The sequence below is a fragment of the Cucurbita maxima genome, unplaced genomic scaffold (genome assembly GCF_002738345.1).
Source record: "Cucurbita maxima cultivar Rimu unplaced genomic scaffold, Cmax_1.0 Cma_Scf00024, whole genome shotgun sequence".
NCBI classification, from domain to species: Eukaryota; Viridiplantae; Streptophyta; class Magnoliopsida; order Cucurbitales; family Cucurbitaceae; genus Cucurbita; species Cucurbita maxima.
The window spans coordinates 1058500-1082842 of record NW_019272040.1 but is presented as its reverse complement, the minus strand read 5'-3'; the positions used below and the strand labels follow the sequence as shown (position 1 = coordinate 1082842).

General features: G+C 38.9%; 4 protein-coding genes and 1 non-coding gene across 6 annotated transcripts; 4 read left to right on the top strand and 1 right to left on the bottom strand.

Annotated features, from left to right (window-relative positions):
• Positions 1–3615: 3615 nt before the first annotated feature.
• On the top strand, positions 3616–5463 carry LOC111497864. Of its 2 annotated transcripts, XR_002720684.1 has the most exons (2): positions 3616–4599; positions 5245–5463. XR_002720684.1 is itself a non-coding variant. In XM_023148855.1 (1 exon), the coding sequence occupies exon 1, from the start codon at positions 3732–3734 to the stop codon at positions 4539–4541; it is 810 nt and encodes a 269-aa protein (XP_023004623.1). In that variant the 5' UTR covers positions 3616–3731; the 3' UTR covers positions 4542–4855. The 2 variants fall into 2 exon arrangements, 1 of the variants encoding a protein (XP_023004623.1); XM_023148855.1 differs by lacking the exon at positions 5245–5463 and having other exon boundaries at positions 3616–4855.
• A 7843-nt stretch (positions 5464–13306) lies between these two features.
• On the top strand, positions 13307–15170 carry LOC111497928 (cytochrome c oxidase subunit 5C-like). The gene is made up of 2 exons (XM_023148945.1): positions 13307–13407; positions 14656–15170. The coding sequence occupies exon 2, from the start codon at positions 14688–14690 to the stop codon at positions 14880–14882; it is 195 nt and encodes a 64-aa protein (XP_023004713.1). The 5' UTR covers positions 13307–13407; positions 14656–14687; the 3' UTR covers positions 14883–15170.
• Positions 15171–16092: 922 nt separating this feature from the next.
• LOC111497753 (probable glutamyl endopeptidase, chloroplastic) lies at positions 16093–21715 on the bottom strand. The gene is made up of 11 exons (XM_023148679.1): positions 21357–21715; positions 19854–20832; positions 19518–19646; positions 18722–19021; positions 18177–18635; positions 18028–18093; positions 17868–17928; positions 17640–17789; positions 17340–17477; positions 16885–17195; positions 16093–16449 (listed from the first exon to the last, which is right to left on the bottom strand). Coding segments are annotated over exons 1-11 (2895 nt in total). The 5' UTR covers positions 21658–21715; the 3' UTR covers positions 16093–16448.
• A 994-nt stretch (positions 21716–22709) lies between these two features.
• On the top strand, positions 22710–23332 carry LOC111497914 (calvin cycle protein CP12-1, chloroplastic-like). The gene has a single exon (XM_023148927.1). It carries the CDS (start codon positions 22769–22771, stop codon positions 23144–23146), a length of 378 nt encoding a protein of 125 aa, XP_023004695.1. The 5' UTR covers positions 22710–22768; the 3' UTR covers positions 23147–23332.
• A 908-nt stretch (positions 23333–24240) lies between these two features.
• On the top strand, positions 24241–24312 carry TRNAH-GUG. The gene has a single exon. It is a non-coding gene; the product is annotated as a tRNA-His (tRNA).
• The last annotated feature ends 31 nt before the right edge of the window (positions 24313–24343 follow it).

Sequence of the window (24343 nt, the reverse complement as noted above, 5' to 3'; positions counted from 1 at the left end):
TTTAAAACGCGTCGGCTAGGGAAGGTTTCCACACCCTTATAAAATGGTGGTTTGTTCTCCTCCCAACCAATGTGCTACATCACAATTCACCCCCTTTAGGGCCAGCGTATTCGCTATCACTCTTTCTGATGTGGGTACTCTTTCCTTCCTCCAATCGATATGGGACCACCCCAAATCCTCCCCCTCTGAGGCCCAACGTTCTTATTGACATACCGCTTAGTGTCTACCCCCTTCGGGGAAGAGCGAGAAGATTGGCACATCGTCCGATGTCAAGTTCTAATACCATTTGTGACGACCTAGATCCACTGCTAGTAGATATTATCCTTTTGGGCTTTCAATTTCGGATTTTCCCCCAAAGTTTTAAAACTGGAAAAGATTTCCACACTTTTGTAAATGGCGGTTTGTTCTACCCCAACCGAGATTGCACCATGTCTCATTTGCACTAAAAATTTGGGAACTTTTTGATATAGCTTTCCAGCCCACAGAAAACCAGAGGGAGCTGCTCAACAAGATTCTTCCATGGCGGCTGCTCCACCGCCAAAATCTTCTCTATCTCTATCCGTCGGAGACGAAAACCGATGGGATGCGACGAACGAAGTTGAGGAGGACAAATGCGCTTTCCTAGTCGTAGCTCTCTGCCCTTGTCTCGTATGCTTCTGCCTACTCTTAATAGTAGTTTTCATTGTTCTCATCGTCAAATTTCACTTCCTTTGCCATACTCCTCTTCATCATTTGATGTTCAAGAACAAATGTTGATCAATTTGCCTCGAGAGATTTGAATCTGGAATTTCGCTATCTTCGAGTATGGATTTGGTAGAATGAATTTAGGGTTTTCTGGTCTCAATAGTTGTGATTTAGATCTAGATTTCGAGATATAATTGGTGATTAGTTATGTGATTTTGTTTCATAATTGGAATTTGATGCGCTTTTGAATGGCTGATGCATATTGGGAAACTCTACCGGATGATATTGTTACTCTTTAACTTCTAAGTACCATCCAAAGTGCTTCTACAGTGTTATACCAATCAATATGCTAGACATGGAACTATTATTTTTAAGGACTTGAATGTTTGATTACTACTATACCATACGGGGAGAAAGATTGGCTGTGTCCAAACCTCTGCAATAATGTTTCAATGCGAGTTTTTGAGTTGAAGTTTTGTATAATGTTGTGAGAATTCCCATTCGAAACATTCCTTATAAGGGATGGAAATCTCTCTCTAGCAAATACGTTTTAAAATCTTGAGGAGAAACGGAAAGCTCAAAGAGGGTAATGTATGCTAGCGAGAGTTTGGGCTGTTACAAATGTGGTTGAGGTAGCCCTTGGAAGGGTTGATCCAACACTTTTTGAAGGCTGAATGACAGCATTACGTGTACGTATACCCGATTTCAGTTCTTTTTAAGGGTTGTTCAAGTGTTGAACTGTGATTGGAAACATTGTGGATAAGGATTCTGATTGAGACTGGAAACTGTTGGATCTGAAAAGGGCTTAATCTTGGTAGAACTGCTTGCAATATTCCACGCTTGTAGGCTTGTTAAGGTGTAGGGACAAGGTCTGATGGGAAATGGCCCAGCAACCTGATGTTGAAAGTTAGTCAAATTGGTGCTGAGATTTGAACTTCCTGCAAACAAACAGGGTTGAACAGATCAGTTGGGTCGAGCTTTGGTCGTTTTATCGCAGCTGGGTCTCTCTGTTCTTCTTTTTATCTGGCTTATGGATTGGTAAAGGAGATGGAAACAAACAGTTCCCTTCTTGAAATAACGATATACATCGAAGGATTGAACAACATTGTAGCGAAAGAAACCGATGCTCGTTGACTTGATTACAAGTAGCTGACTGCCAATCCTTCGACGACTTGGGGTAAGAAATGTTAGATGATGAAAGTCCCACATCGACTAATTTAGGGAATGATCATAGGTTTATAATCAAAGAATACTCTCTCTATTGATATGAGGTCTTTTAGGGAAGTCCAAATTAAAATCGGAGTCTCCAATGGAAGGTGAAATGAGATGAGAAAATTGAATCCCGATGGCCCGACTTTCCAGCCAAGTAAATTAGCTTACTTGTTTTAGTTCTACTTTATCCATTGCTGTCTGTTCATAGCAAGAATCTATTCAGTCCTTTTCATTATTCTACTTTCTTTTTTCTTTTTAGTTAAATTCTATTATTATTATTAGTTTTAATCTCATTTATAAGCTTGATTTTCAAAATAAAAAATAAAATGATTATCAAATAAGGTATTTTCTTTTAATTTAATCTTTCTTAACCAAACAAAAATAATAAATCAAGCTTATAACCTTTATAAACTTAATTTTAATATATATATATATATATATATTATGGGTAACAAACTATATTGGGAATAATATTACAAAAATATATTTGATTGCTTCAGAAGTACGGCTATGATAATTAAAACATTAATTAATATTTGCACTTAAACTAAGGACAGCTAACCACATTATCTTAACAAAATAAATAAAATTAATAATAATAATAATAATAATAAAAGTAACCACTTAGTAGTTATTCCATAAAGAAATGCGAGGAATAATTGTAAGAAATTTAAAAATAATTTAATTATGATAAATTTAAGTATTTGCTAAGACATGACGAGTTTGGATTAATTAGATAATGGGGACAGCCTTTGACCTTATTTTAATACCATTTATACGCTACCAAAACTCTCATGCATGCAATTTTTAAATTAATTATCTATGGAATATGATCATCTCGAATATCTTATATGACATCTAAGTCAATTTTATTTAATTTATTTACACCAATTTTGTTATTTTTTTTAATATCTAAATAGTGTCGATGTTGCTGTTGTTACGTAACATTTCAAAACGTGTATTAAATAATGTCTGTCATTTATATACGAACAGTACAATAATTTGTTAAAAATAAAAACAATATTTTTTAAAATTAAACAACGAGCTTGAGATGATATTTATAAAATTTTCACAATATTTGATTGAGTGTCTTTTAAGAAAAACCACTAACGTTGTACTTAAATTAACACCGAATATGTTTTATCCACACCGAATTTGATTAAAAAATGTCAAAATAGAATAAACTTACACGTTCGAGATTGATTGGTTGTGTTTTTTTTTTTTTTTGTTCAATATACGTGAAAATATACCTCAAACATTCAACTTGAAAAAGGTTAATCTTCCGTTGGTATATAGACGCTCTTAATCACGGTGTGTCACGGTCATGTCTATCAAAAGTGTGTTGTCTGTGGTAGCGTGCTATATGTCCTGATCATGCTCATTCGTGACGTGTTGTCCATTTAACACATACCTGTTCCAAAACCCTTTTAATTTCATGTATGGTTAGATGTTTATCATGTCAATACTGTGTGCATGACTGTTCACCAAAACCATTTCTATACAATTAAGTTGTTCGCTAGGTTATAACAAGTGTCGCACAATCGTTGTTCCGCTACTATAAGAGTGCAGTTGTGACATAGTGCATCGTGCGGTTAGTTCATTAAACTACTGCTTTAGTCTACACTCGAATTAATTGATAAAAAAACGAGAATTAAAGTTAATAATTAATCAAAGCATAAAATATTAATATAAATACAACTTATATTATATTATACGCTATTGCCAATTGCCAACCCATTCGAAATTCTGGACGTGGCCGCCACTCAACGTTTACCTTCTTCCTTCTCCTTATTTACATTCTCAGATTCTTCACTTCATTCTGCAACTTCCGAGCTATGGCTATGGCGTCCCAAGAATGGCCGCGAAACGTCAATCTCATCTTCAAGAAATTCTTGCATCTTCTCACAGTCACTCTCCTCAGCCTCTCGCTTCCACTTTCATTTCTTCTCTTTTGCAGGCTTGCTCGTTCTCAGTATCTACAGGATTTTCTTTCTCCGTCAACGCCTCTTCCTTCTTCTTTCGTTGCATATGCTGACCGAGTTCTTCTCTTGGTTCTGATTTCTCTCATCGCCATAGCCACTTTTCTCGATAACTTGCTTGGTAAATCGATTCTTCCGGCGAGACCGTCTGGCCTGAGCGCGGCTTGGATCGGTCTATGTGCGTTACAGGTCGGTATGGCGTTGGGAATGGACGAGGGATTGGCGATTGCTATCGACGCTTCGAGCATAGGATTGCGGAGAAATTTGTGGTGCCGGTTGATGTTTTTCTTGGGGTTGCATACGGCGATGATTCATTGGTCGAAGGCGGCGGTGAAGCCGGTGGTGGACGATACCGTTTTCGGAACGCCTGTGGAGGAGAGTTGGAGTGAAAGAATCGCCATGGCGGTGAGCTTTGGGGGATTATGGTGGTGGAGGTTGAGAGATGAAGCCGAATCTCCGGCGATTGCTGCGGAAAGCAAGATGGAGCTTCTTATCGACCTAACTATGGTGGATTTCGCCGGTTGGGCTCTCTATTACCTCATTATCGCAATCGGATTCGTTAAAACTTCGAGAATCTTTGTTTGGTTCCTGACATTTATCCTTCGCGAGAGGAAGGAGGAAAGTTCTTCCCTATTCTCCCAATCCAAACGGATTGAAGTCGTCTGAGATTAAGCCTCTTCTGTAATTATTGATTTCTCCTATTTGAGTTATTTCATTTTTATGGGTAAATTTCTCTCCATTTGAATTCTAGAAAGATAAATGTTACCGCAATTTTCAACTATTCCATTGATCATTGCTCTGACTTATTTCCTTTCGCATGTAATCTCTGTGCAACCATCAAAGATGGTTGTGGGGGTTTCCAGTGCAGAGAGATTGTAATATTATTATATTTCTACAATTTGTAATCATTCTGATAAAGAAAAGAGCCAACAATAAGTCATCTCTGTTCCTTGTTTGTTCTTATGGCTTAAATTTCAACATTTTTTTGGTTGTCTGGCTAGAAAATGACAAGAAGAAAGCCTGTAGAGTTGAGATCATTGACTCACCAACTTGTTTAGTTATTTATGAACTCTGATTCTTGATCTTTTCTTTAAGACTTGTTTGGGACTATTGATCATAGTAGAATAATCCATAGGGATAGAAACAGATTTAGAGCAGATTTTTGGTTGTTTTGTTTAGAGAAATCTCTGCTGTCACTGAGCATAGGTTTACTCAATCAGCTTGATCTAAAGCTGAATGTTTATTGTTTTGTTTAGAGAAACCTCTGCAAGGACACTGAGTATAGGTTTATTCTTCAGCTTCCTTCTGCTCTTAAATGGCCGGTGGGTTTTTTTTTTTCTTCTCACCATTTGATTTCATTGTCTCGCAGGCAGGAGGTTTCTACCCCTCTAATGGCAGCCAGGAGAAGCAGGGGACTGACTCAGATGCAAAGGAGATGATTGTCTATTTAGAATGGAAGAAGTGTTTGGAGATTTCAACCTCTATGAACAGAACATTTCCAAGAGATCAAGCAAACTGTCAACAATGCTCTCAGGTTGTTTAATTCTTGATGAATTGCTGTTGGTAATGATTTTACTATCCGTTGCTTATGAGAACTATCCGTTGTTTAATTTTTTTTTTTTTTATCTTGAAGGAAAGCTGGGAAGAGAAAGCTAAAAGAAGACAATATCTGCTACCAATGGACTTGAGCTGTTACAAATAATATCCGAGCTAGTCACCAGTCGGTGTGCCAGGTGTCACAATCGTACTTTTAATGGCAGCGGACTTGCGATTGTGCGACACTCACTTTCTAACGACAAGTGAGCTAAGCCAATTCGTTCTTGCGTCGCCTACGGCCAAGCGACGTATGCTTGAGCCTCTGGCCTCGGTTTTAAGAGAAAGTCAGAGAAAATGAGGGCAGAAAGAGATTTTCGAAAGAGAGATTTTTGAAAGAGACGTTATATAAGCAAGCAAGAGAGAAATAACAACGACTTACAGTATATAACCTTGGGTAGGGAGAAGTTGACAACTAGTCGTATCCCTCTATAGTACATTCTGAGGCATTTCATGTCTGACATGTCTAGATATGATATTTCTGAAACGTCATACTTCATAGAAACATAAAAGTAAAACACTAGAATATGAAAAGACATGAAGGGTTGGGTTTGTCATGGGCATGCGACCATGGGCAACATGCCTTGGACGAGCATGATCGTAACATCCTCCCCCACCTAATTGGTTGACGTCCCTGTCAACTGACTACTTTCAAACCTGGCGATGTGGGTGGCGGCGGAGTCCAAATCTTCGGCGCGTTCCTAGTTGGTTTCCTCTGTAGAGAGATTCTTCCATTTGACAAGGAATCCGCGAATCGTCCGTACAGGTTTTCCTATCTTCCTAACTCTGTCGACTAGGATCGCCTCTATCTCTTTGCTGTCTCTTTGTTTCAAATTGATGCTCGGTCTCGTGATTACATTTCGTTGGTCGTCGTCTAGGTTAGGGTGATAGGGCTTCAAGTTGCTCACTTGAATTACTAGGTGGATTTTCATCTATGTGAGTAGCGCAACTCTATAGGAGGTAGCTCCGATCTTTTTAAGGACTTCAACTGGGCCTTCATATTTTCGAACTAGTCTCTGTTCTTTCGACTGCGAAATCTAATTTGTTCTAGTCTCAGGAATTGGAGGGGGCGACGCTTCTTGTCCACCCACTTCTTCATATGCTTGGAAGCTTTCTCTAAATATGCCCGAGCTATATCTGTTGTCTGCTTCCATTCTCTTGTGAAGTTTTGAGCTTGAGGATTTTTTCCTGCATAAGGATGATCGATAATATGAGGCAAGGCCGGTTGTCATCCACTTACAATTTCAAAGGGACTCTTCCCCGTAGATGAGCTCGTTTGACAATTGAAACAGAATTGAGCGACATCTAGTAGTTGTATCCAGTTCTTCTAGCGAGCGTCGACGAAGTGACGTAAGTATTTTTCGAGCAAGCAGTTGAACCGTTCTGTCTGTCCATCGGTTTGAGGGTGATAGCTCGAGGAGATGTTTAAAGTCATTCCCAAGAAGACAAATAATTCGATCCAGAATGTGCCAATGAATCTACCATCCCTATCACTGATGATGCTCGACGGAATGCCCCATAACTTAACATGTTTGAAAAATAGTTGGGCTGTTAGTTCAGCCGAGCATAATTTGGGAGTGGGGACGAACGTCGCATATTTTGAGAACCGGTCTACGATAACCAAGATGGCGTCATATTCCCCGACTTTTGGGAGGTGTGTTATGAAGTCCAGAGATACATTTTCCCAAGGTCTTGTTGGCACAGGTAGAGGGTCCAAGAGTCCCGAGACTTTGGCTTTCTCTACTTTGTCTTATTGGCAGATGAGGCACATCTTGGTGTACTGCATGATGTCGTCCCGCATATTCGGCCAAAAGTATCCATTTTTTATTAGGGCATATGTTCTTTGCCACCCAGGGTGTCTGGCCCATAAGGTATCATGACATTCCTGAATGAGCTTCTTTCTCAGTTCTCCCGTTCTTGGGACGTATAATCTGCTTCCTTTAGTCATTAGAAGGTCTCCCTAGACCCAAAACTGTCGTGTCTTCTCGGCTTTAGCTAGTTCGACGGCGGCTTTGGCCGATGGGTCTTTGTGTAAATGTTCTTTGATGATGTCGCGCATCGATCCATCGATCTTACTTGAATGAACATGGGCTAACATGCACAGGGCCGCATGTTCGCCCTTCCGACTCAGTGCATCGGCTGCTTGATTACTCTTCCCTGCCTTGTGTTCGAATTTGAAGTCGAATTTCGCCAACGACTCTTGCCACCGGGCTTGTTTTGCCGTCAATTTTGGTTGATTGAAGAAGTGGCAGAAGGCACTGTTATCCGTCTTCACTATGAACTGTGATCCTAAGAGATACTGTCTCCAGACTCGTAGGCAATGGACTACAGCCAACATTTCTTTTTCGGAAACAGTGTATCTCCGTTCAGCATCATTGAGCTTTCGACTTTCGTAAGCAATGGGGTGACCTTCTTGAATAAGGACACCGCCTAGGGCAAAGTCGGAAGCATCTGTTTCTATTTCAAATGGCTTTGTAACATCTACTAACCCGAGGACAGGACCCCTCGTCATGGTTGCCCTCAGATCTTCAAAGGTCATTTGACATTTATTTGATCACGACCAAGGGTGGTCTTTCTTCAAGAGCTCCATTAAGGCGGCAACTTGTCGTGAAAACCCTTCGATGAATCACCTATAGTAGTTTGCTAATCCTAAGAAGGACCGCACATCGGATACGGAAGTAGGGACTTTCCACTCCTGGATAGCTTTTATCTTATCGCTATCCATCCCAATCTGTCCACAACTGATGACATGTCTGAGGAAGTTGATGCATGTTTGTGCGAAGACACATTTTTCTTTCTTGATGTACGACTGGTTCTGTTGCAGCTTGTCAAATATCAGCTTCAAGTGCACCTTGTGTTCCTCTAGGGTTGTGTTCATTAACGTGCAAAACGTAGCTGGGGCGATTGTCAAGCCAAAGGGCATTACCAGGAACTCGAAGGCCCCATATCTTGTCACACACGTCGTCTTGGACTCGTCCCCCTCGGCGATACGTACTTGGTAGTACCTTGATCGTAAGTCCAACTTTGTGAAGTATTTGGGCCCATGAAGTTGGTCGAACAAGTCGGATATTATCGACAGTGGGTATTTGTTGCGTACCGTCACCTTGTTTAAGGCCCTATAATCTATGCACAGATGCAACGTCTCATCCTTCTTTTTCTGAAATAATACGGGGGCTCCGTAAGTTGCTTTTACCGGGGAGATGAATTCTGCTGTCAACAACTCATCTAGTTGTTTTCTCAATTCAGCTAGCTCAGGGGGAGCCATCCGGTATGCGTTCTTCGCTGGGGGTTTTAACCCCGGGAAGGAGTTCCATTTCGTGATCAATGCCTCGACGGGGTGGTAATGTTTGTGGTAGGCTCTCTAGCAATATGTCAGCATAACTGTTTAATACCTCCTTGATTTCGTCTGTGATAGTTTCCTCAGTGGTCACTTCTTCCATAAGTGGTATAGCCATAAACGTAGGTTCCTCTCGTGCGAGTTCTCTTTTCAATTGTATGGCTGAGATCATTCTAAGATTACCTGGATGCTTGATGCTTGCAGGTATTACTGTGTGATTGCGGTCGGTGATCACCAGACATTTCACCAGTGGCATTGAGATAACTTTGTGTTATAGGAGGAATTCCATCCCAAGTACCACGTCAAAGTCGTCTATGCGAATTACGACCAGGTCCAGCTCTCCTGTCCAAGCCCCTAATTTGAAGGGGACTCTTTTGGAAACTCCCACAATAGGCAAGGCCTCGGAGTTGACAACTTTCATTTTTCCAGGGTCTTTTCCTATGGTGAGTCCCAATCTTCGGGCTACTTGTTTGGCGATGAAGTTGTGAGTCGCTCCTGAGTTTATCAAAGTGCTCTTGCTCGGTCGAGAGTTTATTGTTGCATCCACAAACATGAGCCCTTTCTCTATTATCTCTTTCGGGTCGACCTTCCGTTGGAGGGCTGACAAGAATTTGAGCGCGCCCATTGGGGGGTTGTCTTGATCTTCCTTCTTGTCTAGCATAGTCTCGACTCTTGTGTCGATGCTCTCTTGAATGGACACTTGGAGTGCAGTGAGAGAGGCCCAATGAGGACAGTAAGACACTTTGTGGGGGCCTTTACACAATATGCATTGTAAAGGTGTCATCGGGTGGTTCCTTTGAGGGTAAGGTCCTCGAGATGTCTCCGCTTGGTTGTTCTGAGGAGGTCTATCTGTCCACCCGCTTGGTCTTTCGTTACCTCCGTTTGGCCTGTTGGGGCTTCCATTTCGGTGACCTGACGGCTTATAGGTTTTGATATGAACCAAAAGACATCAATCATACAATATACTTCAATGAAGATGTGAAGAAAATGTTGTCAAAATTATCAAAAGATGTTTCAATTCATGCCACATTGAAGAAGAATGAAGTTTGATTGTTATAAATTTTGGGTGGGTTACAATTTAGAGTTATTGTATTTCATTTATGTATTTTAAGACTTTATTTACTATAGGTTACAATTACATAATGGTTAATTATGGCCATTAAGTATGAATGTTACAACTCTTGGAATGACTTTAGTAGTTTCATTTTGAGGCTATATAAAGCCATGTATGCTGTATGTGTAAGAGACTTGAAAAATATAGTAAAAAGAAGCATTTGTGCTCTTCTTTAGCCAATGACTAAGTTTCTTTGCAATTCTATGTAGTTTAGGTTGCATGTAGAATCATTCAAGTTCGACATGATCAATCTTGCTTGTGGAGTGATTCGAATCTCATGGAAGTGTTCTTGCCTTGAGATATTTGATCAACAAGAATCATTCAAGCTAGACATGATCGATCTTGCTTGTGGAGTGATTCGAATCTCAAACAATGTTCTTGCCTTGAGATATTCGATCAACAAGATAATCCGAATCTTACTCCCCTTGTAGTGGTTCCTTTTCTTATCAGGTTTTGCCCCCAGTGTTTGGGGCCTGTGTTGTTTTTCTTTGGTAACTCGCCTCGTTCCCATAGTTTAGGAGTCTCTCGGCGCTGACAATTGCGGTAGCTAGGTTTTGGACTTTTTTCTCATGTACTTTTGTCTTGGCCCACGGTTGTAACCCATTTATAAAGAAGAACACCTTGTCCTTCTCTGATGTGCCCCTAATATCTAGCATCAGGGGCGAAAATTGTTTGACATAGTCCCTTATGCTTCCAGTTTGCTTTAGAGCTATTAGTTTTTCCATTGCTAGATAATCTACGTTTTCGGGGAGGAATAGGTCCCTCAACTCTCTCTTGAAGTCTTCCCACGAGTCTATGGTGCACAATTCATTCTCGATGTCTTGTACCTTCATACGCCACCAAAGTTTGGTGTCGTCTATGAGATACATCGAGGCTACTGCCACCTTCATGTCGTCGGTACAGGCCGGTGTGGCTTTGAAGTACTGTTCGACATCAAAGATAAAGTTCTCCAACTCTTTGGCATCCCGGTTCCCTTTAAAAGGTCTAGGATCTGGGAACTTCAGTTTGTTGAACCCTGTATTAGTTTGTCCAGCCGAGACGTTCTGCACAACTTTCATGGTCACCTCGATTCGAGTGTTCATGGCAAACATCTTTTCTTGCATGTCATCGATGGTTGTTCTGAATTCGTCAGCTAATCCATTGAACAAACTCATCATTGTATTTTGTAGCACGTCGAACTCTTCGCCACATCCCTCCTTGTGTGCGACAGAGCTATCGGGGCTACCAGACGGTCTTGGGCTGCTCGTAGGAGCAACCTTTTCTTCGAATGAGGTCACCCGAAACATCAATTTTGCGATTGGCAACCCATCCAGGCGGCTACCCATTGCGTCGATCTCTACGACTTTCCCACTCAATTCTTTCACCCGTGCTTCCAGGACGCGGATGATGTCAGGGGCTTCTTTGAGGAACAACATTTCCTCCTCTATTAATGTAAGCCGATCGGCTTGTGATTTGGGTGTCGACTTTGTCGTCGACATGTTTTCGGTCTTTGCTATTTTCACGGAGCTTACAAAGCTTTGATATCACTTGTCACAATCGCACTTTTAATGGCAACGGACTTGCGATTGTGCGACACTCACTTTCCAACGACAAGTGAGCTAAGCCAATTCGTTCTTGCTTCGTCTACCGCCAAGCGACGTATGCTCGAGCCTCTGGCCTCATTTTTAAGAGAAGGTTTTAGAAAACGATGACAGAGAGATTTTCGAAAGAGAGATTTTTGAAAGAAACGTTATATAAGTAAGCAAGAGAGAAATAACAACTGCTTACAGTATATAACCTTGGGTAGGGAGAAGTTGACAACTAGTCGTATCCCCCTATAGTACATTCTGAGGCATTTCATGTCTGATAGACCTAGACATGATATTTCTGAAATGTCATACTTCCTAAAAATATAAAAGTAAAACACTAGAATATGAAAAGACATGAAAGGTTGGGTTTGTCATGGGCATGCGGCCATGGGCAACATGCCTTAGACGAGGATGACCGTGACAACAGGGACCCTAAGAGGGGTGGATGTGTTCCTTATAGGGTGTGGAAACCTCTCTCTTCCTAGCCGATGCATTTTAAAAACTTTAAGGGGATGGCCGAAAGGAAAAGCCCAAAGAAGACAATATCTGCTAGCGGTAGACTTAAGCTAACCTTGAGGGGATGCCCAAAAGGAAAATCCCAAAGAAGACAATATCTACTAGCAGTAGGCTAAAGCTATTACAACTGGCGGTAGAATCTATCTCTAATTTACTAGTTTTGAATCCATGTTTAGAATCTTTGCAGCTACAGTACCAAAGTCAAGAAGACGAAGGGGACAGATCTCGACCAAAGGGGCAGTGAAGCCAGTGAGGAGACATTGAGGGTTGCTTGATACGTTCATTTCTTTCGTGAGGGGCATGGTGACTTTTACATGCCATGACCCTTGCAGTTTCACTCTCTCATGTCTGTCGGAGGACATAACAGTCTAAGTCCATCGCTAGAGGTTATTTTTGAATTTTTTCTTTTAGGTTTCTTCCTTGGGTTTTTAAAACACCGCTTCTAAGGAGAGGTCTCCATACCTCTATAAGAAATGTTTTGTTTCTCTTTCCAATCGATGTGTGATTTCATATATCATTTCATAGAACTTGTGTGAAAGTGGTTGGAAAATGTTGGTGAATCTCTAAACATACCCTTCTCATTCAAATCAATTTTCGTATCAAATATGATGGAGATAAAAGAATGTTTCAAGAAGATGAAAATGGTGGCAATTTACTATACGACGGAGAATCTGATGAGATTTTGACGGAGAATCTGATGAGATTAATATAAAATCTAAACCCATTCGGTAGTTTCCGAAATCAAGAAAAAAACTATAACCATCTGTGAATCGCTTCATCGAATCGTCATTCTTTACTACTTCATACTTCAACTATTTGAAAACTTGCATCGTAGAGGATAAAGACAGCAATGAAAGATCTAAGTCTCATGTGGTGCAGGGACTGAGAACGTCGTTGCATGAGAAGGCAGCGATCGAGTTGCGAGGAGTATGAAGATTGAGGGGTGAGGGCGTTCTTGGAAAGGTTTAGAATTAGAACGGAAGAGATGGAGTTGAATGATTTTTAATTATGTATTTGATATGTCTTTAAAGTTTAAAACTTAGTTTAAAGGACATAAATACATTACATACAATTTCAAATATTTATAATAAAAATTTATAAAAATTAATTTCGCGTCCAATTTGAAAGTTAACGGGGTTATTAAATATTATGTAATTTACCATCTCGAAAAAAAGACAAATTTTATAATTTAACCCTCGATAAAAGCAAAATTTATAGTTTAACCCCTGAAGAAAACTAATTTAATACGTTTACCCCAAACAAACGGTGCGTTGACGTGTTCAAGTGGACCCCACTCTCCCCGATAGGCAAAGCCCAAATAAAGACTCGAGCCAAGGCAGCAACCCGAAGACCGTAACACAGTCTCCATTATCCGGCGCCATCCAATCGCTTCGATCTCTTCTGGTAAACGAAACAAACCCTAGCTTCTCTTCAAGATTCGCTCTTCTCTTTGATTTTTCGATCGTTTCTTCACCTTTTTCTCTTATCCAATCTTTGTTTTACGATTCATTGGTTTAATTTCATCTGATTATGCGTATGTTGAATCAATGCGTTGCTTTTTATTTGTTGACATGGTGGTTTCTATTCTTTCTGGTTTGGATTTTTTGGATCTGGAATTGATATGGTATCGGCGCGAGGACTGGTTTAATATTATTTATTTCTTTTCCGGCAAAACCTAATTTGATATTCGTATTTAGATTTGAGAAATTGCGAAGGCTTATTGAGTTGTTTGAATGGATTTCTTGGGCGTTGCCCTCGTTATAGAGCCCCTTGTTTTTTCTGGATGATTTGGAGTTTGGAATGGAGAATCGTTATTCACTAGTAACTAATTTATGCATTTTCTAGGGTTCATCGTTATGTATGTGTTTCTTTAACATTTAGAAATGCATGTGTTGTTGGAATAGATGACATATAGTAGAGGAAGGGGAGGATGAGAAATTCAATCCATAACTGTAAGAGGCTAGATTAGTAGTTTACCAGGACATACTTAATCATATCAATAAAGATAGGTACAGAATTCTGTTGAATAAGTGGCCAGGCCATCATCCGTTGTTGCTCCTTCTTCGTTTCCCATAGGATCGAAATCAAATGAGTTCCCGTGATAGATTACATCGTTCGATGGTGGACAAAGCTTTGTTTCATCCTCATTTCAAAGATAAGGGAGTGTCTTGCAGATGACGGCCTTTTTTTTTTTGTTGGATATTTTGTAGCCCCATTTGACTTGAGAGAAATAGAATGATTTTCGGGGGGTGAATATTTCTCGGGCGGAGGAGGGTCTTTAGTGAGCTCCATGGCCCCCTTTGGGTTTTTTATCACTAGAAAATTTTATAAATTCTTATTTTGAATCATTGAAGCCCTTTTTTAGAGACTATTTCCATGAACTCCCTTTGTCTTGTGCTAATTTGTTTTCGGTATGCTCACATGTATTTTCTTTCATTTTTCTCCATAAATGAATCCTTTCTTCCTTCCCTTTGTTTCTGAAGTAAGGTGAGTTGTTCTTGCTTCTTGAAGGATGAAAGTCTTCATTGAACTTGCCCTTTTCCTTTGCAAATAGTTCTGAACTATGTTGTTGTGCTTCCATGGGCTAATAGAAAGATTATATGGTTAGGTCTACTTGTTCTTATAATTGTTTGTGTTCGATCTCTCGGGCAGATTTTCGTACTGTTTTTGAACAAGAAAAGCAAATGGCTGCTGGTAGGGTGGCTCATGTCACACTTAAAGGACCAAGTGTCGTCAAGGAGATATTGACAGCAATGGGAGTTGCTTTGTTTGCTGGTAGCTTTTGGAAAATGCATCAATGGAATGAGCAGAGGAAAGTGAGAGCTTTCTACGATCTACTGGAGAAGGGTGAGATCGGTGTCGTTGTCGATGAAGAATAAATAGATCGTTCAATCTATCATGATCTTGTGGAACACATTGGTCAACATTTTAGTATTTGCTCTTGGATTAGAGATAACATGCTTATGTTTTGCAACAATTTCTGCAAATAAGACATGAGGGAGGGAGACAGATTTTTCTGGACTTTATAAGTAAACCTTGTTTCGTGATCTATTATGCTACTGTGCATCACATTCAACATTTTTCTCACCAGAGCTCAAAGCCTCAGTCCCATCCCCTATTGCTTGGTTTCCTCAATAAACAGGGCAACTTGTGAGTTATATGAACAACATGTAACACTTTTTTTATGATTTGATTTGACTTGGTAAAATGAATTTTTTTTTTTTTTTTTTTTTTTTTTTTTTTTTTTTTTTTTTTTTTTTTTTTTTTTTTTTTTTTTTGTTCATAAGCACAAGGACAATTGTTTAGGAGAAGGATATACATCTTTCACCAAGACATTCACCCCTAAAGTGGAAGTCCTTTTGAAAGAAGCTATTCGGGAACAGATGGGACGTTTTCTACTTTAAGACCAAGTATAAGAGGAAACAAGTAAAGGAACACCTCAGTTTTAAGAAATAATATCTTTCACCAAGACATTCACCCCTAAAGTAGAAGTCCTTTTGAAAGAAGCTATTTAGGAACAGAGTTTTAAGAAAGAATATCTTTCACCAAGACACCCCTAAAGTAGAAGTCCTTTTGAAAGAAGCTATTCAGGAACAGATGGGACGTTTTGTTTTCTACTTTAAGATCAAGTATAAGAGAAAACAAGTAAAGGAATAGATGGAACGTTTCCTACATTTCCTACTTCAAGACCGACCAAGTATAAGAGAAAATAGTGAATACTTCAAGACCAAGTATAAGAGAAAACAATGAAAGAAGCCATTCAGGAACAGATGGAGTTTTCTACTTCAAGACTAAGAATTCAGGAATAAATGGAACGTTTTATACTTCAAGACCAAGTATAAGAAAAAACAAGTATAAATAAATTTTACTTGAAAATGTTATAATTTAAACCTGAAATAATTTCATAAGGTAGAATATATAATTTTTAGAAAATGCTAAATATAAATATGAAGATGGTCGTGAATGATTAGGTTCAACATATGAAAAGAAAAGAGAACTTCATACAAAACATAGAAGGGTATTGAAAAATTGTATAAACGAGAGCCATTTACCAGAAATCAGAGCTAAGAGAAATTATTTCAAATAACATTGGAAAATAGCAACTAATTTTATCTTTTATAAGTACGGAAACAAAGAAGCAGATAGCTGCTTCAGAAGATTCAGGTTGCCATTGCCCAAATTGTCTGCATATAAACTGAAGCCTCCATAAATCAAATAGCAATCAGAACATGATTTCCCAACTAAGCGTCTTTGCAATATGGAAAAATGATGTAAATTTCTTACCAAACGCCACTCTTTCCTTTAATCTTGAATGATAACACTTCAGAACCATGGATCTGCATCTTCCAATGCACGTTGTTGTACTTCGAGGGTCCGCCTCCATGCTGCTTATTTTACAAATTTGTTCTCCACTTTATTCTTGGCCGCAACAGCTCAGCAAAAAATCTACCAAACAAAAGCAGAATGTTCCAAGAGTTATTAAGTACAGAAAATGGATAGAGAATCTTGAGCGATGTGTCGCATATGATCTGTATAAAGAAGCTTTCCATTTGCAATAAAATGGTAGAGGACAAACATAATGATGGCAAACCACTTCGTCACCCAACCTCCAACTCCTGCCTTGACAAGCTAGAATGATGTTAAATCAAAAGCATTAGAAACCATTAATTTGTTTCATCGAGTTGATAGTTTCATTGAGGTTGATGGTCCAACCGCTTGCCTCACACTCAATTCAAATTCACAGCAGTTTTTCGAAGAAAAAGAAAGCCATGCAGACATGAGTTAAGAGGAATTCCTTTTGCTATGTTTCCTTTCTGTTTTATAGCTTCAGGTTAAAATGGTTTATTTATGTATTTCAGCAACTAAAAGTGAGGAAATTACCACAACAATGATCTTCGAATAGAGTAAAATCCATCATTATCAGAACTTGAGCGCTCGGCACCACCACCCCCAGAACCGGTAACAACTTTCCCTTCAGAATCTGCTGCTCCACTACCTTCCTCTTTGCTTTTACCCACATCTTGACTTAAATCAGAAGGGTTAGACATACAGTATTTCTCCAGCCATCTATCAGTTTCCCAGAGGACATGCATGATACTCTCTCGGGAAGAATAGCCGTGGCTCTCAAAGGGAAGAACCACAAGGCGACATAATGCTCCATGGCCTTTCAAGGCATTGAAAAATCGATCGGACTGCGAAGCATGCAAACACGAGATGAGTTTCTAAGCAAGTTAAGAATGAAACTGTAGGCAAACAAAACTGTATTATTTAATTGTTTATTGGTTCAAGAACTTGCAAGCAAACAAAACCAAACAGTTAGAAATTCCAGACCAAACCTGCATAGGTAAAGTTCCCGGGTTGTTGTCTTCTTCACCATGAATGAGTAAAATTGGCTTCTTGATTTTATTTGCTGATATAAATGGACTCATCTCTACATATGTGTTGGTTGCCTCCCAAAGAGTTCTATCCTCATTCTATAACAATAAAGTATAGCTCGTCAGATTAGCAGAACAAAGGATAGGTAGAGTAGAAGTGTGTGGAAATGTTGGAACACTTTTAGGCATAGGAATTTAAGCCATTTCACTTTTGTATGGGCAATGTATAGAGGAAAATTGACTCTTTAAGTATGCAACTACCTGAAAGCCAAAAGGGGTAAGTGTTCTGTTATAGGCACCGGAGCGAGCAATTCCACAGCAAAAAAGATGGGGAGCATGAGCCAGAAGGTTTGCAGTCATAAACGCACCGTATGAATGTCCACCAACGGCAATCTTATTAGGATGAGCAACCTAGTCATGGTGGCATATCAACATGGTTAACTATTTTATAATCCAAGAAAATATTGGTAAAGAAAACAGAACACTCACCCCCCGTCTAATGACCTCCTCAACAGCAGCCTCTGCACTACCAACCAATTGCTCTACATATCTAGCAAAACATGAATGCTTTAGATTTTTAACAAAATTGAATTATTAAATGAAAAAAACCCAATGAAATATTTAAGCACAAAAATGCGGTACCAATTACCTATCATTTGCCTCCTCGTTACCTTCACCAATGATAGGTATTGTTGGTCCAGCCAAAATAGCAAACCTGAAAGACTTGATGAACTTGAACAAAATAGACAGCGATTCAAAAATAATGTGAAGGCAATAATCTTGAAGAGGCACTTCTACCTGCGAGCCAACCAAAGAAGAGCAGATGTTGAACCTATACTAGCAAACTCATTAGGGGAACCACGGACTTGTCCAGCAGCATCTTTGCTCTTGAACTCACCAGGGTAAGACCAGATCAAGCATGGAAGAGGACCATCTTTTGCTGGATCATATTTTGGTGGCAGATATAGTGTGGCTGTCAATTGAACTCCATCTTTTCTCTTGTATCTGATCATCTCTTTCTGCAGTGATGCCAGCTGGGGATATGGATGAGGAAAATTTGTAATTTGACTTGCTTTCTTATCAGGCCACCTCAGTATGTAGTACTGGGTGTTTTCAGTTTTGGATTCCTTGGAAGTCAAAAATTTCAGTTGATCAATATTTAAATCTCCTTCTTTCTCATCAGACATTAACGCCACAACACTCTCATAATGCTTCTCTTTGTCGCTCTTCCATATTCTTTCTTTCCTGCCTGTGTTTCTGAAGGAATATTTTCAGAACCATTGTTGCATTAATAGCACCAACAAGAGGAACAAAACAAGGTATGATTAAATTAAAACACTTACATGTCAAATAAATCAATAAAAGGGATGTTCCCTTCCGGGGTAGCACCACTACCATTCAGTAGAACATATGTGCTTTCATCATTGTCCTTCTTAAACTTCGCAATTACATAAGTCCCAAGAGGTGTTCTCCGCAGCATCGGTGACCCAGGGTCTGAATACACATCTTCTGATGACCTATCAAATAGAATGCGAGGATTGTCCTCTTTAGATCCAGGAGAGATTACCCAAGTTCGTATTTTGCGCGTCTTGTACCAAGATTCATAAACAAGAGCCAGCGAGTCATCGCACCAAGATATTCCTCTGCAGCAATAAACAAGGCAAACGTATTAAAACAAAATTTCGAGGATAACAAATTGATTTAGAAAATTTGTAAAAAGAAAATCCCAAAATAGATGTAGGAGGCAACCTCTGAATAAAGTAAATAGATTTATGGAACATCAGAAGTTCCACAAATTTAGAAGAAAGATTAGTAGTTATGGAATGAAGAGCGTTGGAAGTAATGGCAAAATTATGTGATGAGAGATTTAATATAGCCAAGCATAGGCAAGACCATGTATGGTTTGAATTCCCGAAGCAGGTCACTTTCACCTTCAATATACTATCAGGTTTTTCAGACATCTTCAGGTTACTCTACATTCAGGGAACATGTTTAACCAAATACGTTATAGAGATTGAAAAAAAAAAAAGGTTCTGTTAAAGTTGAACAATGTCAAAGTAAAAGGTCAGTTTCAACTTTCTTAGAGGCTATCTAACATAATGACCAGGATAAAAAACAGAGGAAGAAAGGAGAACATACCCGTAACGAAGATCGAGTTTGTGTAATATCTCTGGCCGTTCACCTTCTAGAGGCTCAGCAGATTGCGTATAAACAATATCACGAGGAGAAACCTCTATTCTCGCATCTCCACCATCTTGAGTTTCCGCCCTAAAAAATTGAGACAAAGTAAACAGATAAACTCAAACGAGCAATACAGGTGCAAATGCTGACAGTAATTAGTAAGCATGAACCGATTCTTTTCCTTACAAGGTGACATATAACATAAATATTTAAAAATTTAAACACAAATAAGAAAGGGATGTCCATAAATATGCAAAGAGCAGTAACGATTGATTTAGGGACTCGGATGCACACCAGTAAAGTGTTGATGGCTTATCTGCTCTCCAATTGATGGAACGCATCCCCTTTCTTGCGCTGTTGAATGCAATGGGGATGTCCTCAGCAAGAGGCAAATCACAGAGCTCTCTAATAAATTTTCCATCAGTTGTCCACACAGCTACCTTTTTAGGAAATCTTCCACATGGAACAATAAAAGAATAGGGCCTGTGAATAGTACTGATCAAAATATATTTGTGATCAGGGGAAGGGTCTAGTGACGTATATACAGCTGGTGTGCCAAACTCCTTAACTGTGCCATCCAATGAACCCAAAACAAGTTGGGTAGTGGCATAGTAGTCAAACAAATCTTCATCATATTTGTCCTTTAGCAAGTCCTGAAAGGTTCTGGCTTGAATAATGCTCATCTGCTCATTAGATTGAACTTTTGGACCATGAGGAACCAAGGGTTTCTTTGGTGGATCTCCACGAGAGGAAGGAATGGTAGAAACTAACAAAGTAGAATCATTTACCCAAACAAAATTCTCAAAAACTGCATTTACACATATGTCTGTATTCTGAAACAATGGTCTAGCTTTCCCAGTTTCAACATCAGCAACCCAAACTCTGAGCTTACCGCTACTGCCATTTTCCTCATCAACTCGCACACTGAAAGATAAATGACGGCCATCAGGTGACCAGGAAATGAAATTAATCTTAGCACCATCTGGCAAGCCATGCACCAGCTTCTCTGGACCCAAGGAATCATCAGGCATCAACTGATGAATCCCTATGCCTGTGTAAAATGACATTCGACTTCTGCAATTGCACTGTCCATCAATACGAATACCAGCCAGCTTTTCTTCTGGTTTTGCAAGCTCTGATATTGGAGGTAAAGACCTTCGCTTGAGGAACAATATTTTATCCCTAAGTGGCGAGAATGACAATATGGGAAGCGGTGGAGCATCAACAATGTCCCTGATTTCAGTGGGAGGAAGACGATACCCAACCCCCAGAACTGAATTCTCGGAATAAACATATCATGAGTCAGAAACACCACTACAACCATCAAATAAAAACTTCGAGCGATGTGGTGAAGGTATTGGATTTCAGTAAGCAAGCCACAAACAAACTTAGTTAAAAAGCTCAAAAATCCCTAAAGAAAGAAGAGCACCACCGTACTGAGTTTCAACTAAGCACTTCTTCACACAAATAGCACATGTAATCGAATTATATATTTCATTACGACAAAAACTGATAAATAATAAATTGCTTCCACAAGAAAAAGCACAAAAAGAAAAATTCAAAGATCAGGTATGTACGATTACGAATTACGAGCAATCAAATTCAATATGATTATAAAGAATACGCCCGACCAAGTCCAGGTGACGCTAAAGTCCATAACCTAAGAACAATAAAATCAATCCCGTCAATACCTTGACCAATACAATCAAACAGTATCATAGCGCTAAATTAACTAAACAATCGGCACTAGACAGCCACAATAGAATAAACAACTCAATGAGAAATTCTTTCCAGTACCATCATCTTCATTAGAGACTGAAGCCGAAGAGGAAGAAACAGAACCATTGGTGCCTCCGCCACCGCCGCCACCACCACTGTCCTCGGAGACGATCGCGTTGAGAGGAACAAGGTTGCGGAGCCTAGACGAGGCCATGAGGGAGGGAGATGGGAGTGTTGCAGAGTGCAATCTGCGGCGGGTTGTGAGAGAAAGAGAAGAAGGGAGAGAAATGGAGGAGAAAGGAGGGAGAGAGGGAGGGAGAGAGGGAGGGAGTAGAGAGAGGGGGCGAGAAAGTTTGTGAAAGCGCATCATCGTCTTCATCGATTCCCGGCAGATTGGCGGACCAGTTGCAATTGGGCGAAAGTATCTCGACCGTATGCATTAAATTTAAATTCCCCCGCATATTATGAATTCTTATTTTTATTTTTTATTTTTTTCCTCTCTTCATCTACAATTTAATTTTTATTTAATTTCATTAAATTTATACGAGTAATTAGGTGGGCTCTCGCAATCCACCTCCGACACCAGCATATTTGCTGGCACACCGCTCCATGTTTAGATTTGATAACATTTATAACAATCTAAGCCCACAAAAAATGTCTTCACTGGCACGCTGCTCGATGACTCACTTTTAGTCAATTAGTAACAACCCAAGGCTACCACTAGGCGCTTAGTAACAGCTCAAACCCATTGATAGGTGTTTGACTTTGATACCATTTGTAACAATTCAAGCTTACAGCTAGGTGCCTGACTTTGATACCATAAGTAATAGCTCAAGCTTACTACTAGCAAATACTGTCATATTTGGGATTTCCCTTTAAACTTCTCGTTTTAAAACGGTTTACTATAAAAAAAAGTTTTCATACTCTTATAAGAAATGTTTTATAACTATTTATAACCAATGTGGTATCTTATATATTTAAATTATTATTTTGTCATTTAACTATTTTGTTAATGTGACAGAGTTTATAATTTTAAAGTATGGATTCTCATTTAAAAAAGTTATATATACTTATTCATTTTTTTAAAAAATTATAATTTTATTCTTATAATTTAATAAAACTTTATAAATATTCCGTGACAAATATGACTTTATAATATGATATTATCAATTTTAAACCTAAGTTTTCATGACTTTGCTTAGCTTTTATAAAAAAATACCTCATATTATAAAATTATGATCATTCACTAAAAGAGATTTTTAAGGTTAAAGGAAGGTTAAAAACATCCTAATTATGTTTAAAACAATATGCGACGTACCCAAAACACGACAAAACCCATCCACGTGGCCATTCCTCACTGGCCATCACCAGATAAGAAATATGTGCTCCCAAACCCACAGCATCCAATTATATATCCCCCAATGATTTTTTTTTTTTAATCATTTATCCAAATCCACCGCTCCACCTTCAGCTCACTCCTCCGAGAAAAAATGGCAGCGATTTCCGGCACGACAATGGCAGCCTTAAAGGCGGTGGCTGACTCGCAGAAACCCGAATCGCCGGTCCTCCGATCCACCCGGCTCAGCTACCAGTGGAAGCGGTGGACTGCCGGTCGGGTCAGTGTAGCTGGACCGGCGGCCGCCGCCCCGGACCGGATATCGGAGAAGGTGGTGGAGAGCATAAAGAACGCGGAGGAGACGTGCTCGGATGATCCAGAGAGTGGGGAGTGTGCGGCGGCGTGGGATGAGGTGGAGGAGCTCAGCGCCGCCGCTAGCCACGCACGTGACCGGCTGAAGGATGCAGACCCGCTCGAGGAGTTTTGTAAGGATAATCCCGAGACGGAGGAGTGTCGCACGTACGAGGACTGAGTAATTTATTTCAATTAATAATTTATTTTAATTTTCTGATGTAGTAGAAAGGTTTTGTGTGTTTTTTTAATTTTTAGTTAGGGAGGTTTTGGTTTTCGTTTGTTCGTGAAATAAAAATAATGGAGTTGTTAGAGGAACCGACTTTCCATATTGTCCAGAGTAAAAACTCTCATGGTTTTGATTTAAGCTTCCCCAAAATGTTTCATTCCAATTAAGATAGTATTCCTTTATTATAAACTCATGATAATTCTCTAAATTAGTTGATGTGAGACTTTCATCATCCAACACTTTCCCTCGAACAAACTACGCCTCCCCTTAATCGAGTCTCGACTCATTTTTCTTTTGGACTTTTAGTCATTTTTTACAATGTCTTCAAGGAGGCTTAACTCCTTATTTTTTTTAGAGTTCTTTGTTCGACATTTGAGGATTTACTAATCTATTGTCGTGACTAAGTTTAGGGCATGACTTTGATACCAGATGAACAAGATTCCACAATGTTATGATATCGAATTTGAGCATAAGCGGTTGGGTTTGTCAAACTTCAATATATATATATTTTTAAATGATTTTAGTTACATGTTAACCATCGACATAATTAAACAACTATTATGATCTTATATATGTGTTAGTGGACAATATTTTAATAATATGTTCTAAATTTTAGTTTCTACCAATTTAAAAAAATTTAAAAATTCAAATTTAACATTTTAATATTTTTTTAATTTGATAAGGATGTTAAAATTGACCTATCATAAACTCAAAGAGCACTTATAAATATTATTTTAGTAATCTAAATTATCCTTTCATTTTTTTATGAAATAAATTAATATAATTTATCATCGTCCAATTTTAATTAAAAAAAAAAGGGTAGAGTACCAATTTTTTTCAAATTTATTGATTAAACAAATAATAACTATTGAGGATTGTCATAAAATAAGTCAAAATTAAACTATTACATACAGAAATAAAGTTGTAGAATGACGAAATGAAATAGTGTCTTATTATTGTAATTATCAATATTTAAATTAACTTCAATTTTAAGATCTAATATTTTAATAAATTAAATTTTTAATAGAAATTTTTTAGACATCAAGGTGGCTGTAGTTTAGTGGTAAGAATTCCACGTTGTGGCCGTGGAGACCTGGGCTCGAATCCCAGCAGCCACACTCAATTTTATATTTTAATATTTTATGGTTT